The 15093-nt window shown below is 45.2% G+C and overlaps 2 protein-coding genes across 5 annotated transcripts in view; one reads left to right on the forward strand and one right to left on the reverse strand.

Annotated features, from left to right (window-relative positions):
- LOC126172942 (COMM domain-containing protein 4) overlaps positions 1–15093 on the forward strand; it is a 551734-nt gene that overhangs the window by 366566 nt on the left and 170075 nt on the right. The gene's annotated exons all lie outside the window — the stretch shown is intronic.
- LOC126173780 (uncharacterized) overlaps positions 1–15093 on the reverse strand; it is a 66628-nt gene that overhangs the window by 31016 nt on the left and 20519 nt on the right. Inside the window, exon 4 of the mRNA XM_049920987.1 lies at positions 8283–8502. Within this exon, the coding sequence (XP_049776944.1) occupies positions 8283–8502 (220 nt within the window). The remainder of the gene's footprint in view (positions 1–8282; positions 8503–15093) is intronic.

Here is a 15093-nt window from a genome sequence, read left to right on the forward strand (position 1 = left end):
AAACTTTATTGACACATTCCTGGGGTCAGATACATCACATGATCACACTGACAGAACCACAGGCACATAGACACAGGCAACAGAGCATGCACAATGTCGGCACTAGTACAGTGTATATCCACCTTTCGCAGCAATGCAGGCTGCTATTCTCCCATGGAGACGATCGTAGAGATGCTGGATGTAGTCCTGTGGAACGGCTTGCCATGCCATTTCCACCTGGCGCCTCAGTTGGACCAGCGTTCGTGCTGGACGTGCAGACCGCGTGAGACGACGCTTCATCCAGTCCCAAACATGCTCAATGGGGGACAGATCCGGAGATCTTGTTGGCCAGGGTAGTTGACTTACACCCTCTAGAGCACGTTGGGTGGCACGGGATACATGCGGACGTGCATTGTCCTGTTGGAACAGCAAGTTCCCTTGCCGGTCTAGGAATGGTAGAACGATGGGTTCGATGACGGTTTGGATGTACCGTGCACTATTCAGTGTCCCCTCGACGATCACCAGTGGTGTACGGCCAGTGTAGGAGATCGCTCCCCACATCATGATGCCGGGTGTTGGCCCTGTGTGCCTCGGTCGTATGCAGTCCTGATTGTGGCGCTCACCTGCACGGCGCCAAACACGCATACGACCATCATTGGCACCAAGGCAGAAGCGACTCTCATCGCTGAAGACGACACGTCTCCATTCGTCCCTCCATTCACGCCTGTCGCGACACCACTGGAGGCGGGCTGCACGATGTTGGGGCGTGAGCGGAAGACGGCCTAACGGTGTGCGGGACCGTAGCCCAGCTTCATGGAGACGGTTGCGAATGGTCCTCGCCGATACCCCAGGAGCAACAGTGTCCCTAATTTGCTGGGAAGTGGCGGTGCGGTCCCCTACGGCACTGCGTAGGATCCTACGGTCTTGGCGTGCATCCGTGCGTCGCTGCGGTCCCGTCCCAGGTCGACGGGCACGTGCACCTTCCGCCGACCACTGGCGACAACATCGATGTACTGTGGAGACCTCACGCCCCACGTGTTGAGCAATTCGGCGGTACGTCCACCCGGCCTCCCGCATGCCCACTATACGCCCTCGCTCAAAGTCCGTCAACTGCACATACGGTTCACGTCCACGCTGTCACGGCATGCTACCAGTGTTAAAGACTGCGATGGAGCTCCGTATGCCACGGCAAACTGGCTGACACTGACGGCGGCGGTGCACAAATGCTGCGCAGCTAGCGCCATTCGACGGCCAACACCGCGGTTCCTGGTGTGTCCGCTGTGCCGTGCGTGTGATCATTGCTTGTACAGCCCTCTCGCAGTGTCCGGAGCAAGTATGGTGGGTCTGACACACCGGTGTCAATGTGTTCTTTTTTCCATTTCCAGGAGTGTACATTCCCCAAGTTGTAGGTAGTTCCCTCAATATATGAGAATTGCTTCATTATTAATTTCGCAACAGTAAACGAACAGACTGACAGCACAACACAACAGTAACTATATAATGACTGCTACACTGTTGTAGGGCCCACACATTATTATTATTGTTGTTGTTATAGAACGGAAATAAATAATATAACCCAGTATGCGCCCTAAAACAAAGCAGACGGAGAGTGTTCATCAGAGACGAGGATAACGTCAGTCGTGCTCCAGGGAAGCGTGATAGGACCGCAGTTGTTATCTATGTACACAAATGATTTGGCGGACAAGGTGGGCAGCAATCTGCGGTTGTCTGCTGATGAGGCCTTGGTTTACGGCAAGGTGTCGAAGTTGAATGACTGTAGGAAGATACAAAATGACTCAGACAAAATTTCCAGTTGCTGTGGTGAATGACAGCTAGCCCTAAATGTAAGAAAATGTAAGTTACTGCGGATGATTAGGAAGATCAAACCTGTAATGTTCGGATACAGTATTACTAGTGACCTGCTTTTCACATCACCTCGTTTAAGTGTCTGGGCGCAACTTTGCAAAGCAATGTTAGATGGAACGAAAGGTGAGAACTGTGGTAGGGAAGGCAAATGATCGACTTCGGTTTATTGCTAGAATTTTAGAAGATTGGTTCACCTTTAAAGGAGACAGAATGTAGGACGATGATGCGACCTGTTCTTGAGTAGTGCTCGAGTGTTTGGGATCCATACCAGGTGGATTGAAGGAAGGGATCGAAGAAGTTCAGAGACGGGCTGCTAAATTTGTTACCGGTGGATTGGAACAACACGTAAGTGTTACGAAGATGCTTCGGGAACTCAAATGGGACGTTCTTCTCGAGAAACACTATTGAGAAAATTTAGAGAACCGGCATTTGAAGCGGACTGCCAAACGCTTCTACTGCCGCCAACACACAATGCGCGCAAGGACCACGAAGTTAAGATACAAGAAACTAGGGCTCATACGGAGTCATATAGACAGTCGTTTTTCCCTCGCTCTGTTTGCGAATGGAACAGGAAACGAAGTGACTAGAAGTAGTACCCTCCACCACGCACGGTGGCTTGCTGAGTATCGATGTAGAATATTATTGTTATTATTAGTGGTAGTCTTATGACGCAAAACATTATAAGCATGAAGTCTTCCAATTTCTGGCGTTGCAGAAGTAAGGAGTGCAACAGTCAAGTGATTTACAAACAGTAAGCGCACACATTTTAGTTAGGTTGACTGGTGAAGCAAGTGTCGCTAGGGAGAGGAGTGGTGCAGTGGAAGCATGTTTTCTAACAAGTGTTTTGTTTCTTTTCTGAGGAGGAGTTTTAAGTAGCACTCGCGATGCACTGAGAATTGCTTAATCATCCCAAAAAATAAATAAATAAAAGTTATTATAAATAAGCTGCACCAATGGTCTCATTAGTTAGCGGTTCAATAAAACATCCACAAGAATTAAATATCATCATAGGTACTTATGTTGCTGTTGGTAATGGTGGGTACTGTCTAACATCTGACTGCGCACAGGGGTAATGGTCTCGGAAAGATTGAGGACTACTGTTATAGTTCGTAGATAAATTATGTGTGTAAAGAATAAGTATACCATGACTGTTGAAGATCAGATGATTATTTTCCATTAATCTCAAAATATAAAACATAGTACTAAAAATGCTGTCACATCCATCATGAACTTGGCCAGATGTTTCAGTAAAATTAGGCACCTCTCTCAACTTCAGCGACGGAAATCATTCCTTCGGTAGGCAATTGACTTGCAGTATCATCTGAGCTTCCTAAATTAGATTTATACCCCATTCTTGTAACTAACCATATTTTACGATTAACAGTGCAATTGTTCATGTAATGTGGCTAGTTTAGCTTCAGTTGGCTTTTTTCTGGCACTTTTTTTCGTCGCAAACCAATTGGCTTTTTGCGTTCATGGCTTATCCCGTGGCGTCTGGAAGTCATCTCGCAACTCTCGTGCAGACACCATTTGTGATTGTTCTTCGCAACTGTAACTTGTCGCGCGCCTCATTGTTATTACAGGTAGAACGAAAAATCATTTGTTGTCGCATGAGTCACACACCTCGCTTGGTCGATCTGTTGAATGTACCAGATGTCTTACATAGTACACAGTCTCACTTGCAAAGTAAAATGTGAGACTGCCATTACGTTCTCCACGTCAGCTGTTGTTTCGAGGCACCAAGTGTTTCACATACTAAATATTTTACTTCTAACGAGCTCCACAGCCACCACAAATCGTCTGAATGATAATATTCTGCCATACTGGCTACTATTCGACGGCTTAAAACCTCTTTTTATTTTGTTTTCATTGCTGTGAAGTCATTTTCAAGTGTCTGCTGTAGTCTAACCCATCAAAATGGACATATTTGAGTTAGCGTCCAAATGCTCATTGAATGCCACAATGACAAAATCGTAGGAATCTGCCTGGGGTTCACACTTAAAATTACTATGTGGCGCTAAGTGAAACTAACATACCACTCAGAAAGCGGAAGAATGTATTCAGACATAGCCTCACATACAGGGTGATGGAGTTAAGCGTAGTCGTTTAGCTCGGATATTTCCAGATCCGTTCAATTCTGTTTTCACCCAGATAAGTTGTGTGAAAATCTTTAATAAATGACATATATAGGTTCTCTTTATATCTATATCAATTACATAGATGTCACTATGAGCTCCACCTTTTCACACCGAGCGAGGTGGCCCAGTGGCTACACACTCGACCCGCATTCGTGAGGACGACGGTTCAATCCCGTCTCCGGCCATCCTGATTTACGTTTTCCGTGATTTCCCCAAATCCTTTCAGGCAAATGCCGGGATGGTTCCTTTGAAAGGGCACGGCCGATTTCCTTCCCCGTCCTTGCCTAACCCGAGCTTGCGCTCCGTCTCTAATGACCTCGTTGTCGACGGGACGTTAAACACTAATCTCCTCCTCCTCCACCTTTCTGCTTCTAATTCCCTAATTTCTGCTTCTATTTCCCTAATTCTAGGGGTAGAGCATCCCAAAATCATGGCTCCTGATCGTTCAGGTTGGAGGCTGTGCAGAGGTCCACCAACCTACTCAAGTAAATGCTGACAGGTCAGGATACTCAAAGCATGACTCGGAAAAAGAAAAGAATTTACTGGAAACAAAGTTGGCAAAAGTGTAGGGATATTTTTTTGTTTCTTCGAATATCAGAAACATATACTGCCCTGGAAATACCCACACACTAGTAAACGAATTAGACAAATACAGGGTACAGCTGGTAGCTCTTATGGAGTAAGATGGCAATGAATGGGGTCACTGAAAATAGGAGACAGGAGAATAATTTACGGAAACTGCGACTTATACCATAAATTTGGAACCGGATTCTAGGTTCACAAATCATTAAATTATTCAATAAAAGAATTCAGACACGTTAATAATCGAATATCATACATCACAATTCACTCAGTGGTTAGAAATTACGTCTCTAAATGCACATATACCCAAGAATTCAACAGTCAACGGGAAAACATGTACGACTCAATGAGTAAGCATAATGCAAAAGTATTATTAGGAGAGTTTTAATGCCAAAATAGGAAAGGAAAAATTTTACAAACCAACCACGGCTATTTCAGCTTACACGAGGAAATCTCAGATAATGGGGTTCAGGTTACAAAATTTACAGTGACTAATGATCTCAGGCTCAACAGCACAAAATTTCAATACAGACGCATTAATTTAGAGTCGTGGATATCACCAGATGGAAAGGTAGTGAATAGAGTTGACATGCAGTTATCGAAAAATGATTCCAAAACAGTATTAAAGATATTAGAACCTTTAAAGCTGAGGATGGTGACAGAAATAATTTCTCAATCGTCCATTCGGAAAGCGGTTGCACTCAGCGACTGTCATATTGACTTGTAAATTATGGATTGCAACAATCAGTCGTCCTTTTTAAATTTTATTGGCTCTGAGCACTATGTCTCTGAGCACTATGGGACTTAACATCTATGGTCATCAGTCCCCTAGAACTTAGAACTACTTAAACGTAACTAACCTAATGACAGCACACAACACCCAGTCATCACGAGGCAGAGAAAATCCCTGACCCCGCCGGGAATCGAACCCGGGCGTGGGAAGCGAGAACGCTACCGCACGACCACGAGCTGCGGACTTAAATTTTTTTTTTCCAGATTTCGCCTAGAAGCAAGCCATTCTCAATGCACTATTATTTTCACTCAAAGCATGTAAGCCCCTGTTGATCGGGCTCCACCCACAGTTTAATGAACCTACATGCATTGAGCGAAAATAATAGTGCATTGAGAATGGATAGCTTGTAGCCGAAATCTGGATGTGCATAATAAAATTTAAAAAGGACAAATGATTGCTGAAATGTATAATTTACATTTCTTAATCAAAAACGAAAAGGAAACTAAATATAGTGGAAATTACTAGATGCAACATAGGAAATTTGGTTAAAGAAGATATAAAAGAAAACGTATAAAAGAAATGGAAAGTAACCTAACAGAAACTAGACTGGCCAAGAGGGAATACCAAAATGTCAAAAGCAGATAGAGCCGCTTAGGAGGAGTGTTCAAGAAGTAAGTTCCAAATATATACGGAAAAGAAAACTATGTGGCAAAATTTTGTTTAATGTAAATACCAAGAAAGTACTGGAGAGAAAAATGGGAGAAAAGCGTGGATTCAAGAAAGAAACAATGACACTGAAGGAAATATGCTATAATATAGGGCAGGAAACACAAAGGACTCCAAAACAAGAGTAAAGGGAATATTACAGAATATGATAAGGGAAACGGAGGATGGTTTCAAGCATCACAGGGCAAGTTAAATAAGGAAATATTTTCGTAAATTAACTAGAAGTGAACAGTTTATAAAGGATCAGCATAGGAAAATATTGACCAATAAAAGTGACAAACAAAAAAGATGGAAAGACGTACTTCTCACAGCTGCTCAAGTAGAATCTGATGCAGTCCCTGTTAAAGTCATCACCCCACCAGTAAACATAATACGGCAAGCAATAAAAAAATTAAAGAATAACAATGCTTGTGATGAAGGCTAGAGCCGGCCGTTGTGGACGAGCGGTTCTAGGCGCTTCAGTCCGGAACCTCGCTGCTGCTACGGTCGCAGGTTCGAATCCAGCCTCGGGCATGGATGTGTGTGATGTCCTTAGGTTAGTTAGGTTTAAGTAGTTCTAAGTCTTGGAGACTGATGATCTCAGATGTTAAGTCCCATAGTGCTGAGGGCCATTTAAAGCATTTGATGAAAGCTAGATATACGTTGAGTTATCAAGGAATGGAGGACCACAACTGAAACTAGAGCTATAGTCTTCAATAGAAACAACTTGGAAGACAGAAATTATACCTGCAGACTGAAAAACCGCAATTATATGCCCTATATTTAAGAAGAATGATCCCCTTATGTGCAATAACCACAGAAGAATTGGTTGCTAGGTGCCACTTATAAAATCATATAGATTTGCTTATTAAATAGGCAGGTCCCAATAAAAGAAGTAGATGTCCACGTATTATTTCTAGATTTCAGAAAGGCCTATGATTGCGTACACCGACAGACACTCCTAAATATGACGGAATTTAAAATACTTTCGAAGTTCATCAGATTAATTAAAATGTATATAGATGAAACTTTGTCGTATAGTGACGAGGTAGGGGAAACGGAAAATTTTGAGGTGTGCAATGGCCTGAGACACGGTGACGCCATTTCACTTATTTTATTTAACCTAGTCTTAGAGAGGATTGATAGAGAATTTACCAAGACTAATCCACAGGGAATACAGATGCGGGAGGTGAACATTACTAGACTTGCCTACGCCGATGAGGTAGCATTAAGTATTTCCAAAACAGAACTGGTTAGAATAAGGCAAAGCTATAACAAAATCGCTACATTTCCCATACGCCCCTTTTACATCGGTTTCGCAGTGGTAAGTCACTCTGTTTCCTCCATATCCGATGTGAAGTATTTTTTCGTTTGTGAACGAAATCACAAACTTCCACAGAAGACCGCAATCTGTTTCGCATTCAAAACAAACTAATCCTGAGATAAATATTGTAATTACCCTGAAACCAGTAATCTGATTTCGAAGAGAGAAATACAGTTCAATTTGTCTCTTTAAAAACCACTATACTTGTAGTTGATATCAATACCTGTGTAATTAATACAGCCATGAAAAGAGACTATACGTCTTTTAGTGAAGACTTTCTCACAATTCATCTATGTGAAAACAAAAAAATGGTTCAAATGGCTCTGAGCACTATGGGACTTAACTTCTGAGGTCATCAGTCCCCTAGAACTTAGAACTACTTAAACCTAACTAACCTAAGGACATCACACACATCCATGCCCGAGGCAGGATTCGAACCTGCGACCGTAGCGATCGCGCAGTTCCAGACGGTAGCGCCTAGAAACTTTCGGCCACCCCGGCCGGCTCTGTGACAACAGAATCACGATATTTTATACGGTTCCGAAAATATTTGAGGTGAACAAATTGCCGAGCGGTCTAAGGCACTGCAGTCATGGACTGTGCGGCTAGTCCCGGCGGAGGCTCGAGTCCTCCCTTGGGCATGGGTGTGTTTGTTGGCGCTTAGGATAATTTAGGTTGAGTACTGTGTAAGGTCAGGGACTGATGACCTTAGCAGTCAAGTCCCATAAGATGTCACACACATTTGAATATTTGAATTTTGTGAACATATTATCTGAATCTCCTCAGTGTCGCCCGTTATAGCATTACAGGAAAGGCGATTTGTAACTAGCGTGACTACATGGAGACCGCTAAAGAAATAGCACATCGTAAGTATAGTGCTGCGGACACAGCCGTACCCAGATGCAAATAAATAAGCAGTGCGCAATGTTAGAAGGTAGGGCAGAGTAAGGTGTACCTTCCTGGTCGCGCTTTCCCCTGGTGGGCCAGAAGAACTCCATCTCGCGGCGGCCCCTCGCCGCCCAGAAGGGCCCCTCGGCGGAGGCGGAGGAGGCGGACATCTCCCGTCGGCGGCCGCGCGCCACCCAAAAGGCGTCGCCCACACCCGCGGGCATCGGCACCGCCGCTGCCACCGCCTGCCGCGCCGGCCCCAGCGTCTCGCGCCGGTCGAGCAGCACCTGCAACCGCCACCGCCCTCATACTGGAAGCAACGCGAGGCCAACAACAATGTATGCGCGAAGGGAATCTCCTCGGCACATCAAAAATGTGTGCCGGACCGCGACTCCAACTCGGAGCTTTGCCCTTCGCTGGCAGTGCTATCCAGGCACGGCACATGATCCGTCCTTACAGCCAGTGACCAATGGCGATCTCATTCCTCTGCGATATACGGGGTATGCCGAAATTCCCGTCACAGTCTTCTAGGATTTGTAGAGGGTAGTCAGTACATAATATTTTGAGTAGGAATCGATGTCCGGAAACGCGTAGTTTCCGTTCTACCACGGTTTCATTTCAGATGAGTAACGCGTCGACGTCTGCTGAGGGAAAGAGAAATGTGGTGTGCGTACTGTAAGACCTTCGGTACACACACCATCAGATTATTTGACTTGTCGCTCTAACGAAGTAGGCGAGTGTCAGCAATATGTCTCGTGGTCTTATCGTGGGTGTTTATCTTCTGCCGTTAGGTCAGACGATAGAAATGCCACTTGCACGCTTACAGTAGCAGATTGACGGTGACCAACTTTAAACAGAACTTGATTAATTTTCACACACATTTATTAAAATAATAAAAAACATAGATATTACGTAACTTGATTCTGGATGGTGTTTACAATTGACAATCTGAAGTTCCTTTGGTCTTCGTACGTTAATCTTATTCTCACATATATCTGATACTTGACAAAGTGTCTATACATTTCTCTTCATGGCTATGTACAGGAATATGATAATCTTATTAGGCGCAGACTGAAACTTGACTATAGACTGGTACAGACAAATGCAGACTAATGCAGACTGACTCATCGGAGGTCTGTACACTCGTTATAATACCTCGCGCGTTCAGGTATCACTGCGCGAGTGTGATCCGCGAGGAGAAAAGGTTCTATGTTAGCAGCAATCTCATTGGCTGCGTGACATATTAATACGCGGATCGGCGGAAGCAGAATTTGGTCCGTCTCTTAGGTAACGCCATCTCGTAGTGCGGAGACGGACGAGCGCTGCGCCTGCGCTGTTGTGCTTAGCGGGGCGCGCTCTAATGGGAAAGTTGTGTACGCGCTGACTACGCGGAACTATGTACACAACAAGAAGACTGTCAGAATTGCTTATCCTGGAATGCAACGGGGTAGACAGGATGGCGTGTACTACGTCAGACGGTCACCTTCTGTGACTTAAAGTCTCCTGTGCTGCGAGAACTATTCGACGCCCGTGCGTCTCCGTTACAGTAAACGTGGGTCGGTACACGTTTTCGGAATACACAGATGTGCTGCTTGTGTATGGCGAAGCTCGACGTGGCGGAAAGCTCCTAGTCGACTGTAACACGCATTCTTTCCACAACGTAGCACGCCATCGCACAAACTTTTTGCCCAATTTCCGCAGCGGCGTGGGTACCTCCACCGTGAGGAGACAGGACTGTGGTGCTCCACGGAAACGCCGCACGCCCGAATTTCAAGATGATGTATTCCATCGCGTTGAAGAGAGTTCATCAACAAGTACTAGAACAGTTGCGGGTGCAACGGGTATTAGTTCTGCGTGAACAACAAAAATGGTTCAAATGGCTCTGAGCACTATGGGACTTAACATCTGAGGTCATCAGTCCCCTAGAACTTAGAACTACGTAAACATAACTAACCTAAGGACATCACACACATCCATGCCCGAGGCAGGATTCGAACCTGCGACCGTAGTGGTCGCGCGGTTCCAGACTAAAGCGCCGAGAAGCGCTCGGCCACACCGGCTGGCTCGTGAACAACAATTACATCCGTACCAAAAGGATGCAAACTTGTGTCCAGTCGGTTCTCCACAACGCGTTGGTTCCTGCATCGCTGCACCCCTGTTTTTATGTCGAATTCTGTGCACAGATGAATGTAAGTTTATTAAGGACAGTGTTCTGAATTCGCCAAACAGTCATGTCTGGGCACACAAAAACCCTCGTGACATGCATGTTCAGGGATTTTAGAACCTGTTTGTTATTAATGTTTGGGCAGACATTCTATACGGTAATGTGATTGGGCCATACTTCGTTCCACTGAAGCTACCTGGTCCTGCACACGCGGTCTTCCTACAAAACCTTTTGGATCCGTTCTTGAAAGCTGTGCCACCTAGTGTTTGTCAGGAAATGTGGTTTCAGCACGATGGTGCACCAACTCACATCTCACTTGCGATGTGGAAACATCTCAACAAACTATGTGGTAAAAAATGGATAGGCCTAAGTGTCCAACAGCGTGGCCGTCGCGATCGCCAGATTTAACTCCTGTGGAGTACTACTTGTGTGGTCGCATGCAAAGTATAATCTAAGACAGAGGAAGACCTAATGGTATGAGTACTGCTCGCTGCATTCGAAATTGAAGGGAGATTAGATCGGATAGAGAGTGTGTACCAGAACATGCTTCATAGGGACGATGTCTGTAGCGAAGTTGGTGGTCGCCACGTCGAGCCGCTGTTGTAATGCATCAGTACTCTTCTGTACGTATGGTATGCTGGGTTATTTTTTGTTATGGAATAAACACGTAATGTTTAAGTGTTAATATTAATAAATGTGCTTAAGTGATAAATGTATGTTTTCGAATTGTTGCCGAACTATTGTACTGCATTAAGCCTAATTCAGTTCCTCAAGCAGAAGTGGATGAGTTAAACATCTGAACTGAAACCGTCGCAGAACGGAAACGTCAAGTTTCCGGACATGGGTTCTTATCCAGGATGCTATGTACTGACTCCCCCCTACAAATCCTAGAAGTTTGTAACGGCAATTTTCGAAAACCTTTTATATTGTTCGAGGAATGCTAATCCCGCAAGTTATGAAGGAGAGCTTCTGTGTCGTTTGGAAAGTAGAAGAGAGGTGCCAGCAGAATTGCAGCTGTAAGTACGGCTCTTGAGTCATGCCACGATACGTCAGTCGGTAAGAGCACTGCGGTCCAGTGCACAGTTTTAATCCCCTATGTAGTTTCTAAACAGCACCAGTTCCAATGCAGAGTGAAAGATACATTCTGGAAAATATTTGATATTTGCATCAAGCACTTCGTAGTGCCGAGCTTTATTGTTGTGCACGGTGCCTCGTACCATTACGGAGCGAGGTGCTGCAGTGCTAAGAAGTTAGACTCGCATTCGAGAGAACGATGAGTCAGTCCCTGTCGAGCGATCCAGACATACATTGCCGCAAAAAAATTAATAAACCTGAAAAGACTACGTCGATTTCGATCCAATGACAGCATATGCCATCTGGGGGCTAGTACATGTCCTGATAATTGTTTCAACGTCGTCCGCCAACAGATAGCTTAGTAGAATAGCTACCAGAGCGTCATCTGTGTGTACCCGTTAATAGGGAATGCTTACAGCCAGAAGGCTCAGTGTGGTGCAAACGTGTGAAGCAGGCAGGCAACCAAGCCATGGAGACGCACTCGTGCTTCCTACAGCCAATTAAGCTAACTTGAAAGGGGCCTTCCGAATGGTGGGATGGTCCTTTCGCTGAATAGCCACACAAGATGGACGTGCTGCGTCAGTTGCGCAACGATGTGGTTTCTGTGAACACGCGAAAATTCTCACACCCATAGATGTGGTTCTTGACGTCCACGTAGCGCAAACGCTCGCCAGGATCGTCGTATTGTAAGGGAAAATGTGGCAGATCGTACAGCTATCATAGCACAGGTAAGATGCCTTGTGAGCCGAGACGTCTCAACACGAACTGTTGCGAACAGGTTATTAGTAGTGGGACTTCCGGGACGCACATCTCTAGCCGCTCTTCCACTCACGCCGCAGCATCGATGTGCATGGCTTGACGAGTACTGTCAGAGGATCATTAGAAAGATGGTATGGCGCGTCGTGGTCTTCAGCGATGAAGTGCACGCAAGTGATGGTCGTTTGGGATTACGACGTAGACCTGGTGAGCACTGTCTCGTCGGGTGCATCGTCCAAGGCACACTGCCCCCTCCCCGCACCCCTAGACATTATGGTCTGGTGTGCGGTAAGCTACAACTCTTGTTAACCTTTGGTGTTTCTGGAGGGGACACTAACCAGCGCTCCGTATGAGCAGAATGTTGTAAGACTCGTTCTTTTGTCGTTCTTACAACGGAATAATGCTCGCCCACACACTGACAGTGAAACTCAGCGTACTCTGCAAGACGTGCAGCAACTTTGCGGCCAGCACGATCTCCAGACTTGTCTCCGAACGAGGAACGAGAAGTGCCTCGTGTGAATCGTCAGCCAACAACTGTTACAGAATTACGTGAACATGTTGGTCAGGTGTGGCATAACGTTTCCCAGGACGGTATTCGCCATCTGTACCACCGACTTGATGCCAAAGTTAGCGCCTGCATTGCCGCCTGTAGAGGCTACGCCACGTACTAATATAGGTATTTCAGCATGTGTCGACACTTGATACCTCAGAAGCGCTTGTGCTAGTGATTTGTATATGTAATCATTTCATGTACTCCATATGCACTGTTGCAACAATAAATCTTGAGTTAATTGGAAATCCCTAAAAGGCAGTACTAATTTTTTCCGGCAATGTATATTCTACACGATTTCTCTAAATCGCTTTTTAGGCAAATGCCAGGGTGGTTGTTTTTGAAAAGGACACGACAAATTGCCCTGCCTCACCCTTCCCAATCCAACCTTCTGCTGACATTGTATTTATCTCGCCGTTTTTGTACGGTACTTCTGCTTTGGCGCTTAGAAATGGCAGAGCTCCCCTTAGTGTAGCAGGCGTAGGTGGTGCTAACCAGGCAGTGTCAAATCAGGCACGCGACACGGCTGAGTGCTCCTTAGCATAGGAAGATCGTGGGATTAGTCATCCGTGAGCAAGCGTTGCCGATTTTCCGGCAGGTCATGAATTTTTATTTACAATGAAATGAACGCCGTTAGCTGCTTACAGGCGTTGACATACGTCAACGGGGACAGATGAAAATGTGTGCCCCGACCGGGACTCGAACCTGGGATCTTCTGCTTACATGGCAGAAGCTCTATCCATCTGAGCCACCGAGGACACAGAGGATAGCGCGACTGCAGAGATTTATCTCTGGCACGCCCCCCGCGAAACCCCACATTCTCAACGTATTGTCCCGCACTACTTTCTTAGTGCCCCCGCCCATTATACTCATTACCCGCGGCGCGTTGCCGATTCCCGTAAGAGTTCGGACACTGTTTGTGCATTAGCACAGAAGAAGAAGATGGTCAAGTGGCCGGTGAGGCTTAATTATATGTATACTAAGATGGCATCTGTTCTTTCGGACATGTCCGAAAGAACAAAAAAAAAGTTCAAATGTGTGTGAAATCTTATGGGACTTCACTGCTAAGGTCATCAGTCCCTAAGCTTACACATTATTTAACCTAAATTATCCTAAAGACAAACACACACACCCATGCCCGAGGGAGGACTCGAACCTCCGCCGGGACCAGCCGCACAGCCCAAGACTGCAGCGCCTCAGACCGCTCGGCTAATCCCGCGCGGCTGAAAGAACAGATACCATCTTAGTATACATATAATTTTTATTAGTCAGGAGCATTTGACACTCCTTCAGATACTGCCCTTAAACTTGTCGTTCTGTGTTCACGATGCGATAGTCAGGAGACAAGCCTTATGACTATTACAGTGAAGTGATAAGTGCCTCAGACGCTAGACTATTCTGAATTATTAAGAGCACTGATCTGTATAATTAATCTCAGCGTTTTTAACTTACTCGTGTATGATTGCTGAATGACGTCATACATCAGTTTATTTTTATTTAGTACGTATTTTTATTTTATTGCAGTTTATTATGACTAAATGCGTCCGCACTGCAAAAATTATCTTCATGCCATGTTTATAACTACTTACTTGATTTAGATGTGTCTTGCGTACTGTTCTATTAACTAAGAATTTTCAAAGTTCAGCGTCTGAAGGGATAGGGGCTTGCTGACACTGGGTAGGTCTCTGTATGCTGTGTGCAAAGATACTAAGTTAGGGGTATGGCAAGACTTCGCACTTGTTAAGTGCCGCTTCTGTTTACCATCGATCACTGAGGTATACACATGAAACTTGGTCAAAAGTGTTTAGACTCTCTGAAGAGCAAATCCAATAAGTTTCTTTGGTGTTTCGTAGCTGCTGGCCACGCATGAATTCTTAACAATGACCAGAGACTGAGCGGTCGAAACGCGTGTAGAAGAGAATGTGCATCCAAGGGTTCCAACTGTGGATAAAATTATGGATACGATGAAGCTGACAAATTCCCATCGCAACAGTAGAATCATCACGGCGGATGAAACTTTCGTATCCCGCAGAGAGAAAAAAAAGTTTTTCTCCCATAATAACGCGCCCTTCCATACACGGGGCGTATTTGCTGTAAACTTGCGCGACCTTCGCTTCGAAATGCTTCCACATCATCTTCATTCGCCTGGTTGGGCTCCCAGTTTTTTCCAGAAATCTGAAGAAAGAGCTGAATCGACGAACATACACATTATTGAAAAGATTGAAGATGAGTTATATATTTATATTTTTATACTGGACAGGTTTTATTTTATTGAGAATATTCAAACGCATTTCTATGTTTTTGATAACAATATGTTTGAGAAGGTGACTATGG

The sequence above is a fragment of the Schistocerca cancellata genome, chromosome 1 (assembly GCF_023864275.1).
Source record: "Schistocerca cancellata isolate TAMUIC-IGC-003103 chromosome 1, iqSchCanc2.1, whole genome shotgun sequence".
NCBI classification, from domain to species: Eukaryota; Metazoa; Arthropoda; class Insecta; order Orthoptera; family Acrididae; genus Schistocerca; species Schistocerca cancellata.